Source organism: Mytilus galloprovincialis, chromosome 13 (assembly GCF_965363235.1).
Source record: "Mytilus galloprovincialis chromosome 13, xbMytGall1.hap1.1, whole genome shotgun sequence".
NCBI classification, from domain to species: Eukaryota; Metazoa; Mollusca; class Bivalvia; order Mytilida; family Mytilidae; genus Mytilus; species Mytilus galloprovincialis.
In genome coordinates, this window is record NC_134850.1 from 12,451,831 (window position 1) to 12,466,323 (window position 14,493).

The following is a 14,493-nucleotide window of genomic DNA, read 5'->3' on the forward strand; positions in this document are numbered from 1 at the left end:
CTGAAGACGTTTATGCACATCCCTGTCCCAGATAAGTGGGAGGGTTCCATGCTTGAAGACGTTTATGCACATCCCTGTCACGGATAAGTAGGAGGGTTCTATGCCTGAATACGTGTATGAACATGCCTATCCCAGATAAGTGGGAGGGTTCCGTGCCTGAAGACCTGTATGTACATGTCTATCCCAGATAAGTGGGAAGATTCCGTGCCTGAAAACGTTTATGCACATCCCTGTCCCAGATAAGTGGGAGGGTTCTGTTCCTGAGGACGTGTATGTACATGCCTGTCCCAGATAAGTGGGAGGGTTCCGTGCATGAAGAAGTGTATGTATATGCCTGTCCCAGATAAGTGGGAGGGTTCCGTACATGAAGACGTGTATGTATATGCCTGTCCCAAGTAAGGAGCTTATACTTCAGTTAAGTTGTCCTTTTGTTGCTGTATCATATTTGGTTTTTTTTTCATTTTTTTACAAAAAAACATGCAGTAATTTTTCTTGTCTGAACTGTTTAACATTTGTCAGTTTTGAGCCTTTTATAGCTTGCTGAGTTGTGTGGGTTTTACTTATTCTTGAAGATGATTTGGTGATCTATAGTTGCCAACTATGATTTATATGAGTTATACATACAAAATTATTTGAGCAGGTAAGGTAGTTAGAGCTTAATTTGAGTAGGTAAGGTAGTTAGAGCTTAATTTGAGCAGTTAAGGTAGTTAGAGCTTAATTTGAGCAGGTAAGGTAGTTAGAGCTTAATTTGAGCAGTTAAGGTAGTTACAGCTTTATTTAAGCCGGTAAGGTAGTTAGAGCTTAATTTTGGTAACTACAAGCATTCTTTGATTCAGAATTGATAACTTGTCATGCTTAATTGTAAAATACAAAAGACAATTTTTCTGGAAGCTATATTTTTAGGAATTTCAGCCTTTCAGTATTAATTTCCCCTCAATTAAAATTGATCATTCAAGGAAGTCCTGTAGTTCAATCTCCTAAAAACAGACCAGTTACATAGACAATAACTGTTTAGTGTCTTTAAATATCAGCTGTATTTGTACGAGGCTAGGAAACAAGGTGTATGCGAGCTTTTAGCGAGCTACTACACCTGTTTCGAGCCGAGTACAAATACAGCTGATATTTACAGACACTAAACAGTTATTGTCTTTATCCTGCAATTAATTCTGTAAATTGTTTGTGTTTTGAAAAACACAAAAACTTACATATTTAGCATTTATTTTCGATTTGTAATCCCTTGAGGCCCGTGTAGTAATATCAAAATCACACATTACGCTGAAGATGGATTCGCAAAAAAAGAATCTCGAATGGTCAATAATAATATACATCGCTCAAGGTGAATAAATATCTATTTTAACATAACAACTAATTTCAACAGTAAAAATTAAAAACAAAACATTGTCCAATTTGAAACAGAAGTGTGCGAGTTGTCCTACGCTTCAGACTTGACTTTCACTAAACATGCATGCTGAAATTGACATGGCTGATTTTGTAACACAATCATACACATTCAAGTTTTGAAATCGACAATTGTCATCGTCATTGGAATGCAAGTGGAATACACATTCTGAGGTCACACAGGTTCAAACAATACTCAGTCCGGCAGTGGGCGGAGCTTAAAAGCGATATCTGTATAGTATACAGATACAGCATAGCGATATCTGTAGGGCTGTATCTGTATAGTAGGACACCCAATTGCAGGATAAAGTATTTTATCTTTTTTAAAACATCCTGCAGTCATAGATTTCTGTATTTTTTCAGTATTATGTTTAAATGAATATCCATTATAGTCAATGCATGCATTCCCTATTAGTTCAACTCTTATTGGAGTTCAAAAGCATTGAAATTCATAACATGTTGTTTTCTATTTTATTGGATTTGGATGTATATAAAAAAGAAGATGTGAAGTGATTGCCAATGAGACAACTCTTCACAAGAGACACAATGACGCAGAAATTAACAACTTCAGGTTGTGGTACAGCCTTTAACAATGAGAAAAGCCCATACCGGATAGTCAGCTATAAAAGGCCCCAAAATGACAAATGTAAAACAATTCAAATAAGAAAACTAAAGTTATTTCGTATTTATGGTATGAAGAGAAAAACTAAAGTTATTTCGTATTTATTATATATGATATGAAGAGAAAAACTAAAGTTATTTCGTATTTATGGTATGAAGAATTCATTAACACTGTACAGCTACTCTTTTCACAAAAAAACTTACAAGTAAAATTGATCATAAGTTATTCTGAAATGTGTGTATGACTTACAATTATTTTTACTCTTAAGATTTTTTGTGAAAAGAGCAGCAGATTTATAATCATAAAAAAAGTGTCAGTATGTAAACTAGGTATGAAGAGTTTGATGGACCAACTCCTAAAACTCCTAGGGCTGTGGCAACGACATAAGAGGGGGGGGGGGGGGGGGGGGGGCAGATTCTTTTCCGGACGTCGGGATCTGGTGTTTTTAAGCTCTGGATTTCAGAATTTGTCCTTTCAGGATCTGGGATTTCCTTTTACAAATTTCGTGTTTGTCGGGATTCAAATTTCTTTAAATTCGGGATGTCTGGATTTCATGTTTTTAAGCATGAGATTTCGGGATCAAGACCCCTCCAACCCCTCCTCACATAACAACCTTACTTTGTCAAACAATCTTGATCTTCTGGTAGCTTTTTTTTTCTTAACAGCATCTATTAGCCTCCTGATGGCAGGTTTACCCATACCAATCTTCTCCAAGTCTTCTGTCTTGACATAGTCAAAATGACCAAGTCTGAAAAGATAATATCCAAAATATAGTCAAAATGACCAAGTCTGAAAAGATAATATCCAAAATATAGTCAAAATGACCAAGTCTGAAAAGAAAATATCAAGTCATAGTCAAAAAGGGCCAAGTCTCAAAAGATAATATCAAATGATTCAAATCATAGTCAATATGGAATTACGTCTGAAATGAAATATTAAAAACATAGTCAAAATAACCCCAAGTCTGAAAAGATAATATCAAAACATGGTCAAAATGGCCAAGTTATTTAATAAAACAAATTATCATATTTAAGTAAAAATAATTATTCTGCCTTGACATTATCGAAATGGTTATTCTGCCTTGACATTTTTAAAATGGTTATTCTGCCTTGACATGATCAAAATTGTAATTCTGCACTGACATTATCAAAATGGTTAATCTGTCTTGACATTGTCAACATGGTCATTTAGCATTGACATGGTGAAAATTGCTAATCTGTCTTGACATTGTCAAAATGGTTAATCTGTCTTGACATGGTCAAAATGGTTAATCTGTCTTGGCATGGTTAAAATGGTTAGTCTATCATGACATTGTCAAAATGGTTAATCTGTTTTTACATTGACAAAATGGTTAATCTGTCTTGACATTGTCAAAATGATTAATCTGTCTTGACAATGTTAAAATGGTTAATCTGTCTTGACATAGTCAAAATGGTTAATCTGTCTTGACATTGACAAAATGGTTAAGCTGTCTTGTCATAGTCAAAATGGTTAATCTATCTTGACATAGTCAAAATGGTTAATCAGTCCTGACATTGTCAAAATGGTTAATCTGTCTTGATATGGTGAACATGGTTAATCTGTCTTGACATAGTCAAAATGGTTAATCTGTCTTGACATAGTCAAAATGGTTAATCTGTCTTGAAATTGTCAAAATGGTTAAGCTGTCTTGACAATTTTAAAATGGTTAAGCTGTCTTGACATGATCAAAATGGTTAATCTGTCTTGACATTAACAAAATGGTTAAGCTGTCTTGACAAATTCAAAATGGTTAATCTGTCTTGACATTGTCAACATGGTTAATCTGTCTTGACATTGTCAAAATGTTATATCTGTCTTGAAGACATAGGGGGTTTTCTCATTGTTGCCATTAATTGCTCACATCAAATTCATTTGGTGGATAGTTGTCTCATTGGCAATCATACCACATCTTCTTATTTTGATAGAGAGTATGTGAATAGGTAAACCAGATGTTCTACAGGGCACAGCTTTATACGACCGCAGAGGTCGAACCCTGAACAGTTGGGGTAAGTACGAACACAGCATTCAAGCTGGATTCAGCTCTGAATTCGGATTGTGATTAAATAGTTGACACAGCATAGGTTTCTGACACAGAATGAATGTGGTCTAATGAACTTTAAAAAAATTGTTTGCCTTTGAGCAACTCACTATGCTGTTGAATATTTATCCTCTCAAAAAAAAGTTTGAAGAAATTTTCTTTTTTATTTTTGAAATCTGAAATGAGAAAAATTTACCCAATTTTTTCACCTCCCCTTTCCCTTATTCCAAAACTGATCTCAATTCAAATTTCTAATGGAGTTTGCAACAATAACTACTCATTTAAATACATCATAAAATATTAAAATATAAAAAAAGTGCTTGTTATCACTCACTCAGAATGGTAAAGATTGTTTAAATTTATTAGTTGGTAGTAAAAGTGAATATTGCATTGTATATTGTATATACCATTGATTTAAGTTGATTCAACTACTATTCTGGACAAAGAAAGATAACTCCAATATTCAAAGAATATTTCATAAAGCATTGGTTTAAGGTGATTCAACAACCATTCTGGACAAAGAAAGATAACTCCAATTTATTGTCTTGAAACTACATAAATGCTTGTTTTTTGCCCCCTTTGGGCCCCTAATTCCTAAACCTTAGGGACAATAACCCCCAAAATCAATCCCAAGCTTCCTTTTGTGGTCATAAACATTGTGTTAAAATTTAATTGATTTCTATTTACTTATACTAAAGTTATTATCCGGACGCCATCTGTCTTGGGACGACGCTGACGACGACAACAACGCCGTCAACGACGATGTGATACCAATATATATGGTCGTATAAAAACCACCAAAAAAAATCAATTACCTTAAAATTAGGAAATTTAGTGTCATGTTTTATTTAAAAGTAGGAAAAATGTGACAGGATAGATACGTCAGAAATTCACATCACATTATTCTCTGCTATTAAATATCTCCCACTACAGTTAAATGGCACAGCATTTTTCAATCTTGTTGGTTGTTGAAAATTTGCAATGTTTAATGCACACATTGAATTGTACAGTTTGTTAGACTAAGTCCAAAGTGCAATAATTTACTTGACAGCATTCAAAAAAATACATATAAATGTATATAGATATATAACATAAGAAATTGATCTCAAAACTACTACATATTCCTTTGTTTTTGTTGGAACCAATTGTCAATGATAGAGGAAAATTCTATTCCCCTGAAAACATCAGAAAAGCTGATTCTTATGATTTGATAAATAATGCATGCAAAACCAATAATAGAAATTTACATTTTGGTGTACACTTAACTTTCGTATATGCAAGCATCATAAATCTATAACTATATTATAAATATCCATGAAAATAAGAACACTTCAAAAATAACAAAATTGTATTTCCCTGAAAACAAGATTTCTTTGTTTTTACAAGAGTGGCAAAAGTACAAAAGACACAAAATCTGCATACTAGAAATTTATATTGTATTGCTACTGCACATCTATGACTATTATATCTACATTATCAAAATTGGTAGGCAAACAAAAATATCAAAATAGTATTTCTCTGAAAAGGTGATTTCTTAATTAGTTTTGACAAATTATGCATAACTGCATAAATCCACTTATAGAAATTTATTTTGTATTGCCACTGTACAGTTATATCTATATATACAAATCAGTACCCTCCCCCCCCCCCCCCCCCCCAAAAAAATAACAAATCAACACTTAAGTATTCCAAATACATGAAATGAATAAATAAACAAAATAATTACTCACTGTGGTTTCTCTTCAGTTATCATGCTAACACATATTCTATTCCTTAATTTTACCAATGTCACTTATAAATTTCCTGACATGCAATCACCCGGTTGTACAAATTATATATATATATCTAAACTACAGATCTTTACTATATATTTAATCCTACTTATAGCCATTTACAGATTTTATCTGGGACGACAAAACACCCACATTATACTATACCAGATGTATACAAAACACAAACCTATCCTTCACCGTTACAACGTCGCTTTGTTCATTGTAATCTGTTATATAATTTGTAATTTGAATATGTGCAGGAAGTCAAATGCAAAAAATTCAATATTTTTCTTTTTTTTCGTTTTTTTTTTCTTTTTTTTTCCTTTTTTGTAAATATTCTAATTTTTATCTCTATCACATTTAATTTCGTTTCACCATAATTATTTTATTTATCTGTTTTGAGGTTTTCAAAAAAGAGCAAATTTGCAATCTTTCATCTTCAATCAAAATCAAGTTAAATAAAAGAGGGTGTAAAGGGGGAACCACACTCAACAGTTTACCCTAAATTTTTAGTTCAAACAAATTTGATTAAATGTTAAGTCAAAATAAACTTTAAAATTATTTTTTTCTCCATTTGATGCCATAACCACAGCTTAAATATTCTATTTGATAAATAATTATAAAATTTTCAGCATCATTTGATGCCAAAAAGGGGGTACTTGGTTAATGACAATATATACCTTTTTGATACCCTCACAGAAATTGTCACCTCATGCAATGACATTCAATTTTAAAATTACTTAATTGTAAATTATTCTGAATACACCATTTAAAGTTCAACAACTTTTTGTATACATATAAACTAGTCAATTATATACCACTTGATAATTTAATAGATAATAATATCATAATTTAAAGTAACAGGAAAAGGTACAAGATAAAAACGTTTAACAGATCAAACTTTTTACCAATGTATTACGACATGAACAGATAATCGTAATAATATGACGCAGATGCAGATTGATCAACAGTGTAGATATGTCAATGAAAAATAAAAAATACACAACTTTGGTCATCATGAGGTTTTGAAAAATAAAGGAACAAGTCAGGAATATGACAGTTGTTGTCCATTCATTTGATGTGTTTTAAATTATCCTTTGATTTTGCCATTTGAATAACAAATTTTCCATTTTGAATTCTCCTCGGAGTTCAGTATTTTTGTGATTTTACTTCTTTTTTTTTCCAATGTCCCCAATGTTGCACATATATATTTTATTAGTCCATTGGCAAACACTAAATTTATTTTCAAATTAATCAAATTAAAATAAATATCCTTGAAAAATGAAGACTTGAGACCAAATGCAATGTGTATACTGTCTTTAAATAACATAAGTGACTAAGTAAATGAATAAGAATGGGAAATCCCAAAAAAACACTTAGATCTAAAATTAAAATAGCTGGTGCATATATAAATTCACGTCCAGTAAAAAAAACATTGCAACTTTAATGAAATTCTGTCCTAAAGTTTCAAAAGGATTCAGATTCCCAATTTTCAGCATGGTCTTTTATAAAGCACAGTGAAACCATGCATTAACTGAAAACCTAAGTGGCGACTCCAGCCCCCCCTTTTTGTGGGAAAAATTTGGTTGATTATATAAGGCATCACTGAAGCCTGACTGGAGCCCCCCCCCCTTTTAGGTCAGGCAGCGGGCCCCCCTTAAAAAAAGTTCTGGATCCGCCACTGTTTACCCCTGTACCAAGATGTAGTCATTGGGACATTATAAATAATGTAAGCTGACTTGTATAAATAACGCACAACCAATGCCCAATCCAACATGTCCAATCTTTAAAAACAAGTATTACGTCCATAGTGCTCCACTTACTAACACTATCATTTTCTATGTTTAGTTGACCGTGCAATTGGTCATAACTCTAATATGGCATTAAAATTAGAAAGATCACGAAAGTGACATTATCATTTTTTTGGTCTCTGGTGGATTATTGCAATGGTGTTTGTCTCATTGGAAATAATAAAATTGAGAATGGAAATGGGGAATGTGTCAAAGAGACAACAACCCGACCAAATAAAAAACAACAGCAGAGGGTCACCAACAGGTCTTCAATGTAGCGAGAAATTCCCGCACCCGGAGGCGTCCTTCAGCTGGCCCCTAAACAAATATATACTAGTCCAGTGATAATGAACGCCATACTAATTTCCAAATTGTACACAAGAAACTAAAATTAAAACAATACAAGACTAACAAAGGCCAGAGGCTCCTGACTTGGGACAGGCGCAAAAATGCGGCGGGGTTAAACATGTTTGTGAGATCTCAACCCTCCCCCTATACCTCTAACCAATGTAGTAAAGTAAACGCATAACAATACGCACATTAAAATTCAGTTCAAGAGAAATCCGAGTCTGATGTCAGAAGATGTAACCAAAGAAAATAAACAAAATGACAATAATACATAAATAACAACAGACTACTAGCAGTTAACTGACAAGCCAGCTCCAGACTTCAATTAAACTGACTGAAAGATTATGATTTCATCATATGAACATCAGGCACAATCCTTCCCGTTAGGGGTTTAGTATCATACCATCATAACATATATGAGAAGAACATAACCTGTGTCATGCCAACAACTGTTTTTAGAATAAATGTGTTTAGTTCCGATGTAAAGACCTTATCAGTGACTCAATATTAACGCCAAAATATGCAATCTTTAATGACTTGACAACAGTATCGTAATTATATCCCTTCTTAATAAGTCTATTCAAAGGTTTTGTAAGTTTCTGAGGTGAATACTGACACTTTTGTGCTTTATAAAGAATATTACCATAAAAAATTGGATGTGAAATACCTGAACGTATTGGAAATAATACAATGTCTTCTTTATCTTTATTAAAGGAAGAAAAGTTGAAAAGTGAAATGGCCTGAGGCAGAGCATCTGTAACACAGATCTAGATGAACTAACTTTTCAAGTGCATTATGGCATCATATAGTAATCTAACCACAACCTGATGTCTAAAAATGGGGTCGGCATGCTTTTCAACTTAATTAAAAGTTCATTAAGTTAGAGGATGGAGGGGGAAAACCAAAGATTACATTAAATGTGCCTGACTTCAATACAGAATCAATTACCTGCGGTTAAGATTTGATTAACTGTCATTGAATATGTAAACTGCAATTTAAAACTACAAATAATCATAATGAGATATCTAAAACCACAAAATGCAGGGGGCATGTATATGATACTATATTCTTTATATATAGACAAAACAGATGTGAACCTTTAGTGGTTAAAATTCTCTCTTTAAACCTGTAATTGTAAACCCGACTTTTATGACAAGATTTTATGAAAGATTTCTCCCGATAATTATACACTTATCATGAAATTGACATTTTACACTTGAATAAATCATGTATTGGTTTCTTCAATGCTATAATCATATATCATTAACTAGAGAAAAAAATATATAAAAAGAAGTTCAGAGCATGTTTTAATGTTATAATAAATGCTTTTTATGATTGATGATAATATTAATTTCTGGTTGGAATTAAAATATTCGGAAATAAAAAGAAAGTGTAAACATGCTGTTAACTTCTCTTTATCTACAAATGAAATATACAAAATATTCAGAAATAAAAAAAAAATGTTATGTCTAATTTTGGATTATATGATACAGAAAAAGAACTTACACTAGGTTTGAAAATAGCATTGGAATTTCATTTACTGATCACAATGTAATATCAGATATATATATATATAGTTAAGAACTGTAGTTGTGCTATTCATCATTCAGTGGCAGATAAAAAGAAGGGTAGGGGTAGAGGATGCATGTGACCCCCCCCCCCCCCTCATAATAATTCATGTTTCTCATGATCAAAATGGTTTTTTTTTGTCATAAAAACATGGTAAATACTCTGCCCAGCTCTGGGGTACATGTATTTCTGAAGTCCCCTCCCAAAAACCTGTGATTAACCCAGCTTTTCAATTTGATAAACTTGTAATTAGTTTCTTGTACAGTCTGCACATACCGTCATGATTGTGAATCATTATCATTTAATCAAAGTATTTGGCTGAAGAATATGGTATTCTTATTTTTTGTGCATTTGATGGACATATATCTATGATTATCATATGTCAGAAATACAACAAATAATCTTATTTGATTAATTTCTGAATACATGTTTTTTTTTACATAGCTGTAATGGAAAATGTGATAACATATTAGTTATTGGGTTGTGTCCATTAGAATACAAAGATGATTGTAATCGTTGGCTAAAAGAAGTCAAATATCATCATTGAATTAAATAACAAGAGGCTCTCAAGAGCCTGAATCGCTCACCTGAATTTTTTTGGTTTAATCTCTCATCAATGATTATTTTGGCTTTTCAATTTATTTAAATGTTCTTGAAATCGTCCTATTCTCTTCAAAAGCCAAAAAAAAAATCAATTTCTCCTATGTTCTATTTTAGCCATAGGAGCTATGTTTCTTGACACAAGGAAATGAAATATAAAATTTATACTAGATACTCTGAAACTCTGAAACTCATTTAGCCTAAGTTTGGCTGAAATTGATATAGCAGTTTCAAAGGAGAAGATTTTTTAAAGTAAGTCAACATGATGAACAAATTGTGAAAAAAGTTTTTAAAGGGCAATAACTCCTTAAGAGGTCAATTGACAATTTTGGTCAAATTGACTTATTTGTAGATCTTACTTTGCTGATCATTTTTGCTGTTTACAGTTTATCTTATATATAATTATTTCATTTCTGGTGTATATCATACATGTACATGATCTAAGAATTTATTATTTATCAAGTTTGACCTTCAGCAAGATAACTGGTGATTCTGGTCCATCAATATCTGAGTCAAACACACCTTATACCTCCTCAAAGTTGACTCAACATTATAATTTAGCCCATATAGCATTTAGACAGTCTTCAGGTTTAGCCACAGGCCCTCCAGCCAAGGCTTGGCGGCTCACAAACCTGTTTCTCCCCCTCCTCCCCCATCTCCTCATATTCTTTATGTGCCTGTAGTCAGTGCAGTGGTTGTCTTTGGGTCATGACTGTTATAATTGCATTTGTTAATTGTTCTGTTATAGATTAGGCTGTTCAAGTTTCCTCAATTGAATTGTTTCATATTCTTTATGTCAGGTTTTTTACAGTGGCCTATAATTGCTTATAACCTCTTTGATCATTGGCAATAATGATACCACATCTCCTTATTATGAAATGAAGAAGTGTTGTGTGGAAAAAAGCACTTTAACATAACAGTTTAACATAAATGGAAAAGCATCCACAATCGTTTTCACAGAAATGTGGACAACATATATATATATATATATATATATATATATATATATATATATATATATATATATATATATATATATATAATGTTGACATCTTTATCATTTGATCACATGTCAAAAATGACAAATGGCTATAGGCTAGGGTGTTTAGGGTCAAATAGAAAAAAAAATTTCCACACTTAAGATTTCAAGGTCATATGTATACATCTTCAATGTTTAAAATATTTTCATCAAGGTCATAACGATGTTATACTCCGAACTGAAAAATCATGCAACTTTTCTCCGTTTGACCATTGTCCTGAACATGCATGAAATATTTGACACTGAGTGTTAACAAAGATGAAACAATCTGTTAGATAATTTGTCATTGAAGTATTGCACTGTCCTTTATAATTACTGGGTCTCTAAACTAATCATCTTAGAACATTAAAAGAGTGTTCTTACATAAAGTTTACATGAAAGTATATGTGTTCATGTTGAACAGAACTGTTCAACTGGACCTCTGTTATTCAAGTCATAAAGGTCATTGATCTATAGATTGTCCAATTCATATACTGACCTGTAGGTCATCTCCATGCTAAAGGGCCATGCATGTGACCTTGAGATAATGTAATTTTACCTGGTGACCTGATACTATAGTCATCTCTAAAATTGGTACAGAAGTAGCTGAACTGGCCCTATGTCAGAAAGTCAGAAAGTCAGAAACTCAAAGGTCATGTGACCTTACCTGGTGCTCAATAGATCATCTTCAAGATTGGTACAGAGGTAGTTTAACTGGACCTATGTCAGAAAGTCATAAACTCAAAGGTCATGTGACCAGTAGACCATGTGACTTTACCAGGTGACCTATAGATCGTCTCCAAGATTAGAACAGAGGTGGTTTAACTGGGTTGCGTTCAATATTGTAGCGGCTACAAAGTGCTATGTAGATTTTTGTCCACTGAATGAGTAGCTAGCCTATAGCTACTCTATATATATTGATAGCAGCTAGGCAAAAATCTACGTAGCACTACGTAGCAGCTACGATATTGAACTCAAAGGTCATGTGACCTGTAGACCAGGTGACTTTACCTGGTGACTTGTAAGTCATCTCTTAGTTTGGTATAGAACTGGTTTAACTGGACCTCTGTCAATAAATCATACAGCCATTCCTGTCCTTCATCTTCGTTCATGGTGTCATCTTCAGATTGCTTCAAACTGAAAGAAAAAAGACAATTTATTATTTGAAGTTTTTCTGTTGTCTTCCTTCAAGGCATTATTTTTAGATGACACAGAAGAAGCTCTTCAACTGTTTCAGTTCTAATACATCCTAGGCTTTCAATTATTCTGGTATGAGTGTTCTGTGAGTGATGAAGGGGAATCCAGAAAATTGTTTTGAACGCATGATGTTTTCATTAGTTTCATCTTTTGCTTTTCATGCTTTTCTTCTAGTAGGTCTGTTGATCTGAGATGCTAACACTTGAAAAAAAAAAAACTCTTCTCTTTTATAATTTCCAAATACAACGATGAAGAATATTGCTGTTTTACATTAGTTTATCATGCTTATTTTCTCATCAACTTTTGGACTTTCCACTTAAAAACATGTACAATTTGTGAAAACAGGAGATACTTCAATATTTTAACAATTTCAAGTGCTATTAAGATTGTTTTTATCATAAAAGCATATATATGTCTTCTTAACCCCTATTTCCTTCTTGTCAATGTTTTGAGTACACAAACTATAGAAAAACAGCTGACCCACATAAAACTTCACAACTGGTATTTTTTTTACTTTCATTTCAGCCAACATATGCTATAATCTGTCAACTATCATATCATACATACATTCACATGATTCATGACAGTTCTAATATGATTAAAATAATGCTTGTTGATGTACTTTTTAATTGCCTAATTGCAATATAAGCGTAAAATCTTCATACTAAACTTAACATACTGTCATGACATATATCAGGGATAAAATGGTCATTATCACAAAATGTTGAAACTATAATACAATTGTAAGGTCAAACAATGAAAGTATTTATATTATTATTATTCCTTGTAAAAGTATGATTTGATCCAGCTGGAAATTTTTTCTAAAACTATCATTTTGAACTGAACAGCTTTAAAATTAAAAGACTGAACAATCATTTTTTACTAATTTTCAGTTTTTCAGTCAAAATACAAAATGTACAATAGATTCTAATTTTATTCCAGTTTTCTAAGATTTAAGAACCTCTTGTTTTCCACTAATTGAGATAATAAAGTGGGAGGGTTGAGTTCTCAAAAAAATATTTTAACAGCACTTCTAATTGCCTGTCCCATTTGAAGGAACCTCATTTTTATTCTGAGAATTTCTTTCTGAATTTGTCATCATTATAAATTTAGATTGTAATTTATATATATAAATAATGACATAATTTGTCTGAAATTCGTACAACTAAATTCTCACAGTATAACTTGTTATACATCAAAAACAAAAAATTAGTTGTTCATTTCAGATTTACTATTTCATTCATACTGTCAATCAAATGTAGATTTCAATCTGCCAAGCTAATTCTTCAACTCTGCCAAATATATCATTAAGAATCCTTGGCAAGCTTTCTTTAAGATTTCTAAAGCACCTTTCACAAAATATGTTATCGACATACTTATAATCAATGACCTTGACACTAGAAATATGAAAATTACATAACATATGTAGTATTTACTGTTAAATTGATCTCTCAGTGGGCGGTTAATTAGAAAGAATATCTGTTAATTACTTTACCAACCTGTAATCTCTTTTAACACCTGCTAATATTTAAGCATAAGATTTATATTTTTGGCAATATATCTAAAAACTTCTGAATTATAAATCTGATATATAAATCAAGGAAAAATTATTTGTTTTAAATCTAATTTATGAATCAAATATAATTATCTGCAATGTGACACGTTAATCTATTTGATTACATTTACAGAAACTTTATTAGCAAAAAAATGATGCTTTTGAAAAGATGGTAAAAATAATAGAAAAATTTCACATTCATCATGTTCATAGGTATAAATGTGTACATAATTTTGATTAAAATAAAAATTAGATTTTAATCAGACGAATGACTTAAAGGGTAATTTTTTTCTACTGTAATTTTAACAAGTTTACAAGTAACTTAGTAGAAATCACTTTATTTAAAGGCATTTTCCATTGATTTTTTTTAGGTCTCATCCTGCTAATTAAAAATATAGAAGTGAACAGAAAACTAAGAGACAAGAAAAATAATTTATAAAGCCTTATCTTATGTTTTTACATCCACATAAAAATTGTTAAGAGACACAATCAAAACGCACAACAGGAATATAAAACATAATTCCTTTTCTTTTTAATTCAAAAGACAGTTACATGTACAATTTAC

General features: G+C 31.8%; 1 protein-coding gene across 3 annotated transcripts in view; it reads right to left on the reverse strand.

The window, feature by feature from the left end:
• The window catches only part of LOC143057008 (activated Cdc42 kinase Ack-like), a 48,916-nt gene that overhangs the window by 17,685 nt on the left and 16,738 nt on the right, over window positions 1–14,493 (reverse strand). For 2 of the 3 annotated variants that reach the window (XM_076230232.1, XM_076230231.1), the window contains exons 2-3: window positions 12,188–12,313; window positions 2,639–2,768 (exon numbers count right to left, since the gene is read on the reverse strand). In XM_076230232.1, coding sequence (XP_076086347.1) covers window positions 2,639–2,768; window positions 12,188–12,288 — 231 coding nt within the window. In that variant the 5' untranslated portion in view covers window positions 12,289–12,313. Of the gene's footprint in view, window positions 1–2,638; window positions 2,769–5,809; window positions 5,907–12,187; window positions 12,314–14,493 lie in introns of those variants that run through there. The other variant, XM_076230233.1, reaches the window with a different exon arrangement.